The sequence below is a fragment of the Aulostomus chinensis genome, chromosome 22 (assembly GCF_037954235.1).
Source record: "Aulostomus chinensis isolate RoL2024-O1b breed Wild chromosome 22, RoL_Achi_v1.0, whole genome shotgun sequence".
In the NCBI taxonomy this organism is placed as follows: domain Eukaryota; kingdom Metazoa; phylum Chordata; class Actinopteri; order Syngnathiformes; family Aulostomidae; genus Aulostomus; species Aulostomus chinensis.
In genome coordinates, this window is record NC_141341.1 from 6108849 (window position 1) to 6121368 (window position 12520).

The following is a 12520-nucleotide window of genomic DNA, read 5'->3' on the forward strand; positions in this document are numbered from 1 at the left end:
GCCATGTGAGCCAAGCAGGAGCGAGAGGGCCAGACAGCATGGCCGTATCACTCACCGGCACTCTCTCACACCAGCATTAGCACGCCTTTATCTCATCTCCTGCAGCCCGGTGCGGCCGGCCGCCTCTCGCCCCTCCAGGCTACTTTACTAATAACCTGTTCCTTATCAGTCACCGCGCACCTCTGCCTGTGATCAAAGAGCCAATTAATGGAGCGGGGAAAGGTGAAGCATTCAAATAATGGAGACAGCTGTTTTTCTCTGTTTGAGAAAATCCATTTTGTATTGTTATCTGCTCCAAGCAGTACCCCCCCCCCCCCCCCAACACACATACAGACACACACACACACACACACACACTACTTCCAACCAACACTTAATTCAAGTCGCTGTCTGCTTCTGCCTGCCTTGATAAGAGAGTGGGAGAAAAGAGAGGGAGATGAGGGAGGGGAGAAGAAAAGAGTCCTGGTCAAAATGAACTTTGTGTAGAAGAATGTGGCAGGAATATCACAGCAGTCCAACTCATCCCCGAGCTTTTATCTACTCAAAGCAGTTCAACAATGAGAGGCAGCCGATCGCTCGCCTTGCCGGGCCAAAACCTGAGGTTAGTGAGGAGGTTAATTGTACTGGTGTTAGAGCAGCAACAGCTCCCTCACTCACTCACTCAAGTCTTAGCTACTCTGTGGAAATAACAACAATGGCCGCCAGCCAGGTGCCAAGCTTGGTGACGTTATTAATGGAAATGTTGTTGCACTTAGATGCTACTTATCTCACATACTGATCAGTAATTATTAGACTTATTTGATGATATTATATAAGTGAGCACTTATGTCTCTCCCGGAAACATTAACGAGCATATTCTTGATCTTCCTCCCGATCAGTGCGAGCACGAGCGAGCGCCTCCTAGAACTGCAACACCTGAAGCTGCTTTTTGTCCTCAAAAATCACCCACTGAATTTCTTCACCCTCAAACCCAAATGACTGTAGATGTTGTTTGTTCCGGTTGTGATACAACGCAACCACATCGCAATGGCACACAAGCATTTAACCTCAGTATTTGCATGTAACTGGTAAATACAGAGGGTTCCTGACAGTACCGAGAGAACCGGACCGAATGTTCTAAGAGTCCATGTGCGGAGGCAGAAACACCTGTTCTTTTTTTTTTTTTTTTAAGTTGTTAATTTAGAATTATGAGGCAGTTTTTCCTGAGAAGTAAAAGCAGTGCACATCATCCACAACTGTGCACCCTACCACTTTGAAACCTTCCATGTACTTTTGCAACGATTCCATCATGCAGGTACTTCTGCAGTAATGGTTACTACGCTGTTCATGTTGTACTGCAAGTGGACAGAGAATCTCTCCCGAACCATCAGACCGTGATTGAATTAACCTGGAAATAATTTCAGTTATTTTACCATGAGAATCAGACTTACTGCACAATAATACTTAGTATTAACAATAAATGTCACATTTCAAAACAGTGTATGGCAATTTTGGATTCGTAATATAAATGTGATCAAAAATCTAGCGCTATCTGGATCAAATATTGAATTTTGAGTGTAATTACTTTGGCAGAAAAGAGATAAAACACATAACTAACACATCTGAACATGAATCTAACTGAGGTTTTTGTTCTAATGAAGGGATAATTTTGTTATTTTGAATTTTGGCCACAATAACTGTGAAAAATCTCAACCTGTGACAGCCCTCTGGCGTCAGTGTGAGAGTCTTAACTGAAAGGAGAAGACAAAAACACCCTCTCAAGTTCTGAAACAGAAGGCAGGTCATTTAACATTTCCCCCGGTGAAAATGTATCGCACCAACAGCAGAGCTCCCGAGTTAAAATAAAGGGAGTTCTAAAACTTGGAAACAGGAAATATCACCAACAATGTGGAAAAATGAAGAAGCACTTAATGTGCTTAACAATCATGTTTAGGGTTTCACGTACTTTCATCAACATCAACTGATTTTCCACATCTCAGTGTCTGGACTACTACTCTACCGCTAACAGCTGCAGAAATTCAACATCTGGCGTGTGTGTGTGTGTGTGTGTGTGTGTGTGTGTGTGTGTGTGCTACAGTACCTATACGTTATACTAGCTAATGGGGTGGACTGACATCGGGAAGGTCTCAGGCAGAAATGGCCATGACAGATGTGTGTTGGCGGACAGATTCTTCCGAAAACTCCATTCCGCATTATAGCATCACAGTTGCACAGCTGGTACTTTATTTCCTGCAGTAACTTTTATTTCTTGGACTATAACTTCTTCAGCTTCTACACTCCATACCACCCCTTGCCCTTCGATGGCAACAGCTCATTCTTTTCTTTTTTTTGATCAGTCCTTCGTGATGTCTTCCTTGGGCGGACATGAACGTTAGTATTGGCTGCGCTGATGCTCGTCTCAGTTTGCAACAAAAGAACTAAAGTCTCGGAGGCAGGTATTAACATATTTATTACACCGTAAAGAGAACATCAATACCAGAATTATACTGCAAAGATTCACAGACTGACAGACCATAGTTTACAGCCCAAAAAAAGAATAAAAAAAGAAACAAAAAGAAAAAAAATCAACAAGAAACCACAGTTCTGACATAGTAGACTGGAAAGCTCTCTAGAGGACACTGACTCTAAGCGATGGAGAGACCGCCCAGTGTCAGCCTACCACTAACCTGTGGTTTTCATGTCTCAATTAAGTATTGCACAACAACTTCAAACCATTTGAGCTCTTTTTTTTTTCACAAGTAATTTTCTCAAGAACGCAAAAAAAACAAACAAAAAAAACCCCTAAAAAAAACAACCAAACAAAAAAAAAAAAACGAAACCCCTCCCACCCGCGAAGTTCAACTCACTCCCCCAGATCGATGCTACGGCCTTCGCTGTTCACTAGTGGCCCCAGTTTCTTTAGAAGTAGGAAATTTTTAATAACAATTCCCCCTATTGTGAAAAACAGGCATGCCTACATTTTTTAATTTTTACAAGCTTTGCCTCACGTAATATTCCCCCGTTTGAATTTACTCCAGCTAAGAAGTCGACAAGCACTTTAGCGTGTCTTCACAACAGAGAAGAGAGGAAAAAAAGGTGGAGGGGAAAGAGAAGTGCAAGAAACGACATTTCTTACCTGTGACCTTCGCCTGTATCATCAAAATAGGAATCGACAACACTTTCATTTAAAATTAGCACAATTTTTAAAATCTGTTCAAACAATTCAAACTCTTGATGTACTCTAGAAACGCCACAGGCAAAACAGAACTTAACAAAAGAAAACAATTTCTTCCGTTTTTTTTTTTTTCTCATTTCTATTCACGTATGTTTTATTTATTCATGAGGTCTGCATTGTTACCAAGTAGTGATATGGTTTTGCAGCTGTATGAGCTTTGACTTTGGATTTTTTTATTTTCCTGTTCTCTTGTGCCCATTTGGTTTCGACTAGACCAGTATCAGCGCCGCGACTGATGCTCTTATCGTGCTGTAAGAGGTAGAGTGAGACTTGTTTGCCACCGAGGAATTTGTAGCAAAACACACATAAAGAAGGGAAGAAAGAAAGAAATAGAGCTTCTCAAAGAATCATTGAGCAAGAGTGTTTTTTTTTTTTTTTAACCCAGGTTTGGCCCTGATAAGGATGAACACACATTATTTTTTGTATACTTTCAAAAACACTAGCGTTAAAACAGCTTGGCTGTTTCTTCACAGCTTCCGAGGAGTCGCTAGTCAGGTGTCAGACACCTTTTTTTTTTTTTTATTTGGGGACCTTTCGAGTCAAGAATACAGGTGTGTATTTTATTTAGACAAGAAGGGGGGAGGTGAGGGGAGGGAGCAAACGGCCCAGAACTGAAGTGGGCCTCCACTTGTTCCTTGAGGTCACAATTTGTAACGCGCTTCTGTGTAGCACCAAGGTGTTTGGGATGAAGAGCCTTTGTGTGCGTCAGGATAAGTGCTCTCTTACTGCCACTGAGAGGTTTGTTTGATTTACATCGAAGGTTTATAACAAAGCTGTGACTGATTACCTGTCCCAAAAGAAAATAAAAGAAATACATAGTAAATAAATAACCGCAAATGGCATTGGTGTGAAAGCCCAGTCTCACATTTAAACTCTGTAAGGATCAAAAACTGAACTGCTTAAAGCTGAAACGGGCACTTCATCTGATCTTTGTGTAATGAGAAAATGCACCAACGCGAATAAAATCTTTAAAAAATGTCTCCAAAATGTCACATTGTTAATTATTGCTCCAGTTCAAATGTAAAACTGCCGTGAAATGTTCCTCATGCTCACATCTTCTCATTTCACAATGCAAGACGAGCGCCACTGCTTTGCTCAATCCAGACTCAAATAAACATCTTTTATGACACTAAAAAGTCGTTTGTTCCATGAACGTGAGAACAAAACTGCAGAAATAAATAACCAGATGTTTCTGTGAACAAACCTCTTCTGAAGATCTTTTAGGATTTTGGTCCTTGGTGTCAGTCTTTGGCTGTTTTTGGTGTGTTTTGTCTATCTCTTGTGTTAATACTGTGTGTTACCTGGTGCTTTTGCAGTGTTAAAGCTGTCAATGGGAGTCTACACCTCTGCATTTGGAAAGTTAGTTTGTTAGATTTATTTTTTATTTTTTTGGTAGTTTTTCAGTTTTTTTTTCTAAAAAATAACAAATATTTAACAAACGATCAGTTAATGTGCATGCACTGTCTGTAACTATTCAAGAAATGTAATGGCCACTTTTGCTAGCATGTTGAGAAGAAGAAGGAGAAAAAAAAAAAGTGTTCGGTGATTTTACATTTTCCCCAACACCCTCCCCACCCCCCACCACCACCATCACCCCCCCAAAAAAACGGCTAACCACTACTTACAAAATGCTTGATGAATTATGGCTCTATACCGACAACACAAGTATGCTGAAAAGAAGCATGCTGAAATAACGTCCGTGACAGTGCAAATACATTTATGTATGTCCCTTGTACAAAACATTTAGGTTAGCATTCCGCGCAACATGCTAGTTCTCAGAAAAGTTCTGGCTCGGACTCAAGTAGCAGCTCTGAGATATAGCTTGTGTCTTTTCTTGAGGGCGAAGGGAAGTCAAATTTATAGAGCTACGGGTGATCTACCACTTACACAGAATAGAAAAGCAGCGTGGAAAAAAAAAAAAAAGATAACACTTCTTTTTTTTTATCTTTTTGCACCAGCTAGAGAGAGAGAGAGAGAGAGAGAGAGAGAGAGAGAGAGAGAGAGAGAGAGAGAGAGAGTTATGAAGGACTTGTGACTGGTTGAAGTACTATGCATTGTCACGTTTGTCCAACACATATACAATAAATAACCATTGGCGACACCACAGGACAGAAGTCTTTAACATCTACAGAAAAACAAGAACGTGAGGAGAGGTGTTTTTGAGACAGCATGAGGGGGCGCAGAATGAGCTTCCAACTGTTTTCAGCTTGGGCGGCTGCCCTGGTGACAGTCTCACCGATGGGATGATGACTTCACTTCCTGTTTGATAGCTTCAGTGACCCACCGAGCACACACGTGTGAATTGTAGTCAGTACATCCTCCACATGTGCAGTGGGCAACGTTTTGTATCTCGTCCAAGAATTCTTTCTTTTACACCCTTCAGGGAGATGGATTTGTATTTCCCAGCCCACTGACCTGGATATTATCACAAGTGAGAGGAAATAACATCGGTGGAACAGCTGGCTCGGCTTGCAATCTGCCGAACATCTGCCTCTCGTGGCGGTCGCTCTGTGGGCCAGAGATTCAGTCCATTCCTCTCCCGTCTTCAGGCAGCAAACTTGTGTTTCCATCCATCAGGATCTCATTCCGCGTATAGGAATCCAATATCTGTCTATACAATCGGCGACCTCGGTCCCTCCGCTAGCTCGTTGTTGCCCCGGTGGTTGTTGTTTGGTGAAATATGTTCTTGAGGTTGACTAGTCCAAGGTACAGGAAGGAAATAAGCATAAATTCACAAATGGAAAATTAAAACATTTAAAAAAGGGGAGGTCAGATATACTTTTTTCGAGTTCACGGTGTCACTCCGTGATCCGAGTCAGGTGTGAAAGCATGCCTCAGAGAAGGACGGCCATCTTGGGCAGCTACTCTCAGTTTCGCCAGCGTCAGAACAGAAATAATTGTATATCATAATGGGAAGTATGCAGCTTACAATTAACCAAGCTCACTGCTAATTTAAACAAGAGCAATGCTGGTAAACCGCGGTGATGTCGTTACTGTGTTTTGTGATTTCTATGAATTGCTGCTATAACACTCTGACTTTTGGAAATTAAACATTCTATTTATTGGACTGTCTGCCTTTAAAAAACCAGACCAAAAAAAAACAAAACCCCATTCTATAGCAGAAATAAAGGCAAAGGCTAGCATTGGTAGTTCATTTAGTGTTCCTGTGTTCCCCCTGTGCTGAGACCAGCAGGGATTACTCACATGAAACCTATCTAATCCATTAAATTTGAAATAATCCGTCATGACCCCACTGTGAACCGAGAAGCAGCAGTGCAAAACGGCGGAAATTCTCTCACACGTGTGTGACTCACACCGGGGAGTGACGCATGTCTTTCTCCGCTCAGTCTCTTCATATTTACAAGAAAAAATAAGATAAGCTACAATGACAACAGCATTAACAACAACAGGCACAACGACAAACGAACAACAAGAATAGCAAGTGTAACGATAAAAGGATGTCAATATTTAAATTCATTCATTCAAAACAAAGAATATCTTTGTGTTTCTTTAAAGTCGTGACAAGTCAATATGACCTGATTATGGACCTCCTCCTCCTCCTCCTCTTCCTCCTCCTCTTCCTCCTTCTATGACTACACTGCAAGATAGACAGAAGCAATGCCATCTCTTTCTGTTAGCCACGTTAGCTTAGAATATTTGCAAGGCAATGTAGACAGTCATGCTGTTTGTGGGCTCGGGTGCTTGCGGTGAAGCCCTGGAGGCCTTTGCCCTCGTCCTCAGTGTTAGTGTCTTAGCGTGGCGTGCCATCCAGGGCAGAAGAGGACGGGGTGCTGGGGGTGGATGAACGAGGGGTAGCAGCAGGCGGGGTAGCAGCCGGACTCCCAGTTCCGCTGCTCGGGGTGCAGGCAGAGGAGCTGATGGGAGCAGGGGTCTCTGACCCTGGGACGCCTCCCTGCTGCTGGCTGGCCTGCTGCTGCTGGGCCTGCAGGGTCTGACCGCAGACATGGTGGTGCTTCTCCCAGTCCTTATGCTGGCAGAAGGAGCCGCAGTAGCGTGCTGTGTTACAGCCGCTGCATGTCTCACTGGCCTTGCGGCCGCAGTTCCAGCAGCTCTGACAGATAGATAGAGACACATTTAACTAACACAAAACAATAAAACAGTGATAATTGATATAGCTACCATGGCTACTTTTTTGAAGTTTTACTTTCAGCCTCTATTTACAGATTTACATATACTTAAATGAGATTAGCAACAGTGCTCCAGTCTGCACATTAAACGAACGAGCTTTTACAGTCCAACACTTAAGCTGAAATCAAACCTCAGACAGATCAAATACCCATCTCTTATTACACTTAGGGCCTCTTATATATCTTAGAAACCACAGGCAGAGCATGTCAGGGATGTTGTATATCCACAGGAAACAGGAGAACAAGGTTACAAACAGCTTTTGAAAGTTCTCCTCAGGGGCGCTTCTCTCTCATAAACATCACTCCTGCAATTAATGTCAGATGTGAGGCATATTTCCCTTTCCCTTAACTGATTAAACGTCAAAGTCTCCAGTGGTGATTAGCAAATTAAAGCTCCTAGCCTCATTTCTTCTCAGCTGAATTGGTAGTTTGTTGGAAAAAGAGAGGACGGAGGGATGTGAGAGGAATTTATTTTGGTCTCTCTCCCACTATCCCCTGACTGTGATGTAACTTCTACTTCTTTGAAAGGCCGTCTCTCAAACAGCCTACTGCTTCTCATTTTTAAGTGACAAAGAAAGACATGACGCCAGAACTACCAGGATGATAGTGTATAAAATGTGTTCCTACCTCGCTGGAGTCTTCCTGTTGGTTGATTATGGAAAGCGCATCCTCGGCCGCCTGACGCTTGGCCTCGGCTACCGTGCGCTCCATCTTGGCCCGTTCGCTGCTGATCATCTCGTGAGCCTTTCGCTCTGCCTCTGACACGGCCTTCTGTAGCTCTGACATGGCCTGCCGCTTCACCTCATTCACGGCCTCTTCTGGAAAGAGTGTGGAGACAGAGGAAGTCAAGCCTCCCGTACCTGCAATGTAGTTAGCAATGTATTATCCTGTTTTTGAGAATACTGAGGAATACAAATGATGTTATCACTTTTGTTTTTACCATTCTTGACTGTACAGAGTATGAGATTCTTTAGTATTTAGACTCCAACACGAGGATTTTGTGTAATCCATTCAGTAACCTTCTACATCGTTATGTGACTCCCATTCTAAACACTTTTTCTTTCAGAGAATTGTTGTGGAACTGCGGAGGTAAGATTGTGTTTCCTAAAATATTCACTGTAAAAGTTGATTTCGCCCTTTTTTTTTCTTTTTTTGAGGACACAAGCTGAAAAAATACGCTCTGGTTCCAGAGATAACAAGAATATTTCAGCTGATTGATTTTTTTTCCCCAATATCAGCCCTCAGCATAGTTTGAGCTTCCACACCAGGCATCAAATCTAAAGGCTGTTAATGCTGCATACTTGTACAGCATTCCCATCAAATCATGACATTCTTTTAGCAGTGGCTGTGGGTAGCTGCCATCTTTCCCAAACTCAGGGTCTGAAAAAGGGATTTATTAGATTACCAATTGAAAATGCATAACAATGCTTAGATGTTTGATTTGTGTATTCTATCACATGCATGATGTCGACATGAACATACAAGTACGGGTTTGTACATGTTGGCTTCACCGAGGTCCTCTGGAATGTGCTGCGGCGCTCAGCGACAAAGCTCGAAAGCGAACAAACTGGAGGGCTTTCTTACAAAAGCAGCGATGCTGATACTGAGATTAGTCCAAATCATTTTTCTTTCTCTCAAAAGACTCTCAAAAGATGATGTTTCGAACGAGGATTAGAGCTGAGCGTTCATGGCAGTTTGACATAGCGGCCAAATCGTGCATTTAATTCAGTTACATCAAGGACTGCCCCAGATTACATTATAAAATATGTTTTAGGGTAATAATCCCTCATTAAAATGACTATTTTAATCATAATTACAACATCCATCCATCCATCCATTTTCTACAGCTTATCCAGTTAAGGGTCACGGGGGGGGGGGGGGGGGGGGCTGGAGCCTATCCCAGCAGCCTTCAGGTTCACCCTGGACAGGTCACCAGTCCATCACAGGGCCAACACATAGAGACAGACAACCATTCACACTCACAGCCACACCTACAGTCAATTTAGAGTATCAATCAGCCTCGTCCCCTCTTGATGTCTTTGGACTGTGGGAGGAAGCTGGAGTACCAGAGAGAACCCACGCAGGAACAGGGAGAACATGGAGACTCCACACAGAAAGATCCTGTGCTGGAGCCGGGACTCAAACCCAGAACCTTCTTGCTGTGAGGCGACAGTGCTGACCACTGCACCACCGTGCCGCCATAATTAGAACAATAACATTAAATCTTCGACTGCACCGGCTCAGCTGGAGGAAGTCTGTAGAGTTTTTGTTCTCCTGACCAACCAGAAGAAGACTGCACCCTTAAATCAAAGCTTATTTTCATTTTATTTTATTTTATTTTTTGGGTGTTCTACACCACTGAGCAACTTTCCCAGCAATGACTGGTTTGGACATGGGACTCAGTTATATTTGTCAGTGCTAGCTGCGATTGCTGACGTTATCTTGTCAGCAATTGATGCCATTGTGTTTACTCTCGTGATAGAGACCTTTGTGTTTATGCAAACGTGTACAAAGAAAAAAGCAGACTAAACGTTACACTCAGCAAATGGATTCAAATTGCTTTGATATACTGGGTATACTTTACTTTACATAGCACATCGTCTGTACCCACTCCAGCTGATTTACTGACTATTTTACCTTCTTGTCTTCTGGCTTTATTTTTCAGTTAAATTTAATTTCTAGCTGGTGCGAAATTTAACATGACAAAAACTCGATTACAGCTGGGATGAGTGAAGAATTTTGAGCACTTTTGCTTTTATGGATTAATGTGGGTCGGATCTTTTTTTTTTCTTTTTTTTTTTAAAGCCATATTCTTTGTCTTAAATCTTATTTGGTGATAAACAAAAAATATAATTTGCCTTTAATTTGAAAAATATCCTTCAGACAACAGCTTGAAATCCCATTAATCCCAGGTAATCACTCACAGAATCAGCTTCTGATCTGGAGCAATGTGCTATTTTAAAATTGTTTTGTGGAGTGAATAACCTTGCCACGCGATTGTTAAGCACTGGAATTCAAACTGAACGTCAAAGCAAAAGGAGGGCTTTTTGTTTGCTCCCATCAAGCCAGTAACTTGACTAATTGTGTATGCAAATCAGGCAATTTATATTTAAATTATGCATTTCCATTGTGATCCCAGAGGCCCACTCGGTGAGGGGAAGTGGGAAACCAGTAGGACACTGTGCAAGGTGCTTGAATATTTATCACCAACTGTAAACATCTTGCCCATTTCAAACAGATGTATTCACTGCCGTGCTCTATTGTGTTAAAATTCCTATTTTGCAATCCTCCCTGGGTCACATTTAAATCTCCTCAGCTAGAATGTATGCAGCTGAAGTGAAAAGGATAATGGAAATACAGAGAAGAATGCAGAGAGAATGAAAAATAGACGTCACCATTTATCCTACAGACAAAAGATAAACGCAGCTTCGACAAATTTGCCTCACTTTACTTAATTTCCTTACATATTGCACTTGTATTACAAATGTAAAATCTGTTTTCAATGTCAAACAGAATTTTGCTTTTCTATAGACAGAGACATTTTCTCTTCTTTGTGATAGAGCTAAATTTTTATAACAGGGTGGTTTTGTCTTTAACCTACTGTGCTGCCGGGAGTCATGGAAATTGCCCCGGTGCCGTGTGATATATGCCTCGTGCATGGAATTGTGATTACACACCAAATGCCTCAGATGGAAGATCGATCAAAGCTGGTGAGGGGAGGAGAATACTGGAGAGCAGGCAGAGCAGTGTCCCGATGGTGATACTCAATTCAATTTAAATGCATATTACTTGTTCTGAGTATCTCGCACATCATGCTTGGTCAAGCAAGGGGACAATTTCTTTTCTCCAAGGGGTTTAAAAAGCAGATATACTGTATCACTGACGGCGAATACAAAGTGGATTCCTCGAGCGTTGAAGCCTCAATGGAAAATTATTTCAATTTTGCAGGACAGTGAAAAGGGTGATGGCGTGAGTTTAAACAATGATGTTTGTGTACCCACCCACCCACCCACCCACACACACACAGACACACACACACACACACACACACACACACACACAAGCACAATGTAAATAATGAAAAGCGATGAGCTACTGCAAATTGCATTTATGATTTTACTAGTTTCGTACATGCGAGTTAGGTTAAATGGACACAAAAACACAGTGTAGATAATGAATGACTTTTGCTTTTATAACAATTCCGGCTGTAATGTCTGCGTCTAAAGGGATTAGAAAAATGCCAAGAGCAAAACGATATAAAATCCACTGAACTTTTAACAGCAGAACCACTGAAATGACCATAAAAGCAAATGATAGCCCTTATTTGTCTTGTGCGGTATGAAATTGTTTTTTGCTCTGACACTGTGTTTGGGGTGTGCACAGTGATGTGGTAGAGTATCAAGTATGACGCATCAAATCAAGTCTGAGACAAGGATATTCTGACCGCATAGATGTGAAAAAGAAGCGATTTTATAAAGGGTTTCTCCTTCGCCTGCAGCTCAGAGTCATCTCAAAAGGTGGCCTTGATGTCTACAAAGCAAAATGGCTTATAAATCTGACGAGAAATGCTATGTCTGTGTGTTGATGACAGATGTGGATGTTCTGCTCACCAGCTTTCTTCCAGATTTCTTCTGGAACATAACCAGACACAGGTCGGTGCAGAAGCTCCCTATGAATTTCTATGGGAACACAAAGGTACAGAAATTAAAAATCAATAAGTACCGATGAATCTAGAGCAAATTTCAAAAAATGATGAAGTAATCAAATAAAACGTGATCATATTATACACTTATGCAGTCATGCAGAGATTCACTATCACTCAGGAAAAAAAAGTGGTCATACAAGAGTATGAATAATTGTTATTATCAGGATAATAATGAAAACATGTATTTCCTTGTGGCAGCATATAGAAATATGACAGTTAAGGACCAAGAATTGACCCCTGAGGCATTCCACATTCACATTGTTGACATAGAAACACCATCGCTTTTATGTAGAATGCAAACCAGCTGAGTAATCCTGGATTAAAGGGCAGGATGTCAACTGTCAAGTTTCCTCCAAAGCAGAAAATTTATCTTACGATACAGAGGTTCAGAGACCCTCCCGGTGAAAATGACCAGAACATGACCATTTAGCAGCTGCTAATTCATTTGCTAGT

General features: G+C 41.7%; 1 protein-coding gene across 5 annotated transcripts in view; it reads right to left on the reverse strand.

Annotated features, from left to right (window-relative positions):
* Nucleotides 1-2431: 2431 nt before the first annotated feature.
* runx1t1 (RUNX1 partner transcriptional co-repressor 1) overlaps nucleotides 2432-12520 on the reverse strand; it is a 65552-nt gene continuing 55463 nt past the window's right edge. For 2 of the 5 annotated variants that reach the window (XM_086193163.1, XM_086193161.1), the window contains exons 9-11: nucleotides 11973-12041; nucleotides 7990-8180; nucleotides 2432-7286 (exon numbers count right to left, since the gene is read on the reverse strand). In XM_086193163.1, the coding sequence (XP_086049289.1) occupies nucleotides 6966-7286; nucleotides 7990-8180; nucleotides 11973-12041 (581 nt within the window). In that variant the 3' untranslated portion in view covers nucleotides 2432-6965. Of the gene's footprint in view, nucleotides 7287-7989; nucleotides 8223-11972; nucleotides 12042-12520 lie in introns of all 5 variants that reach the window. The other 3 variants (XM_086193159.1, XM_086193158.1, XM_086193162.1) reach the window with 2 other exon arrangements.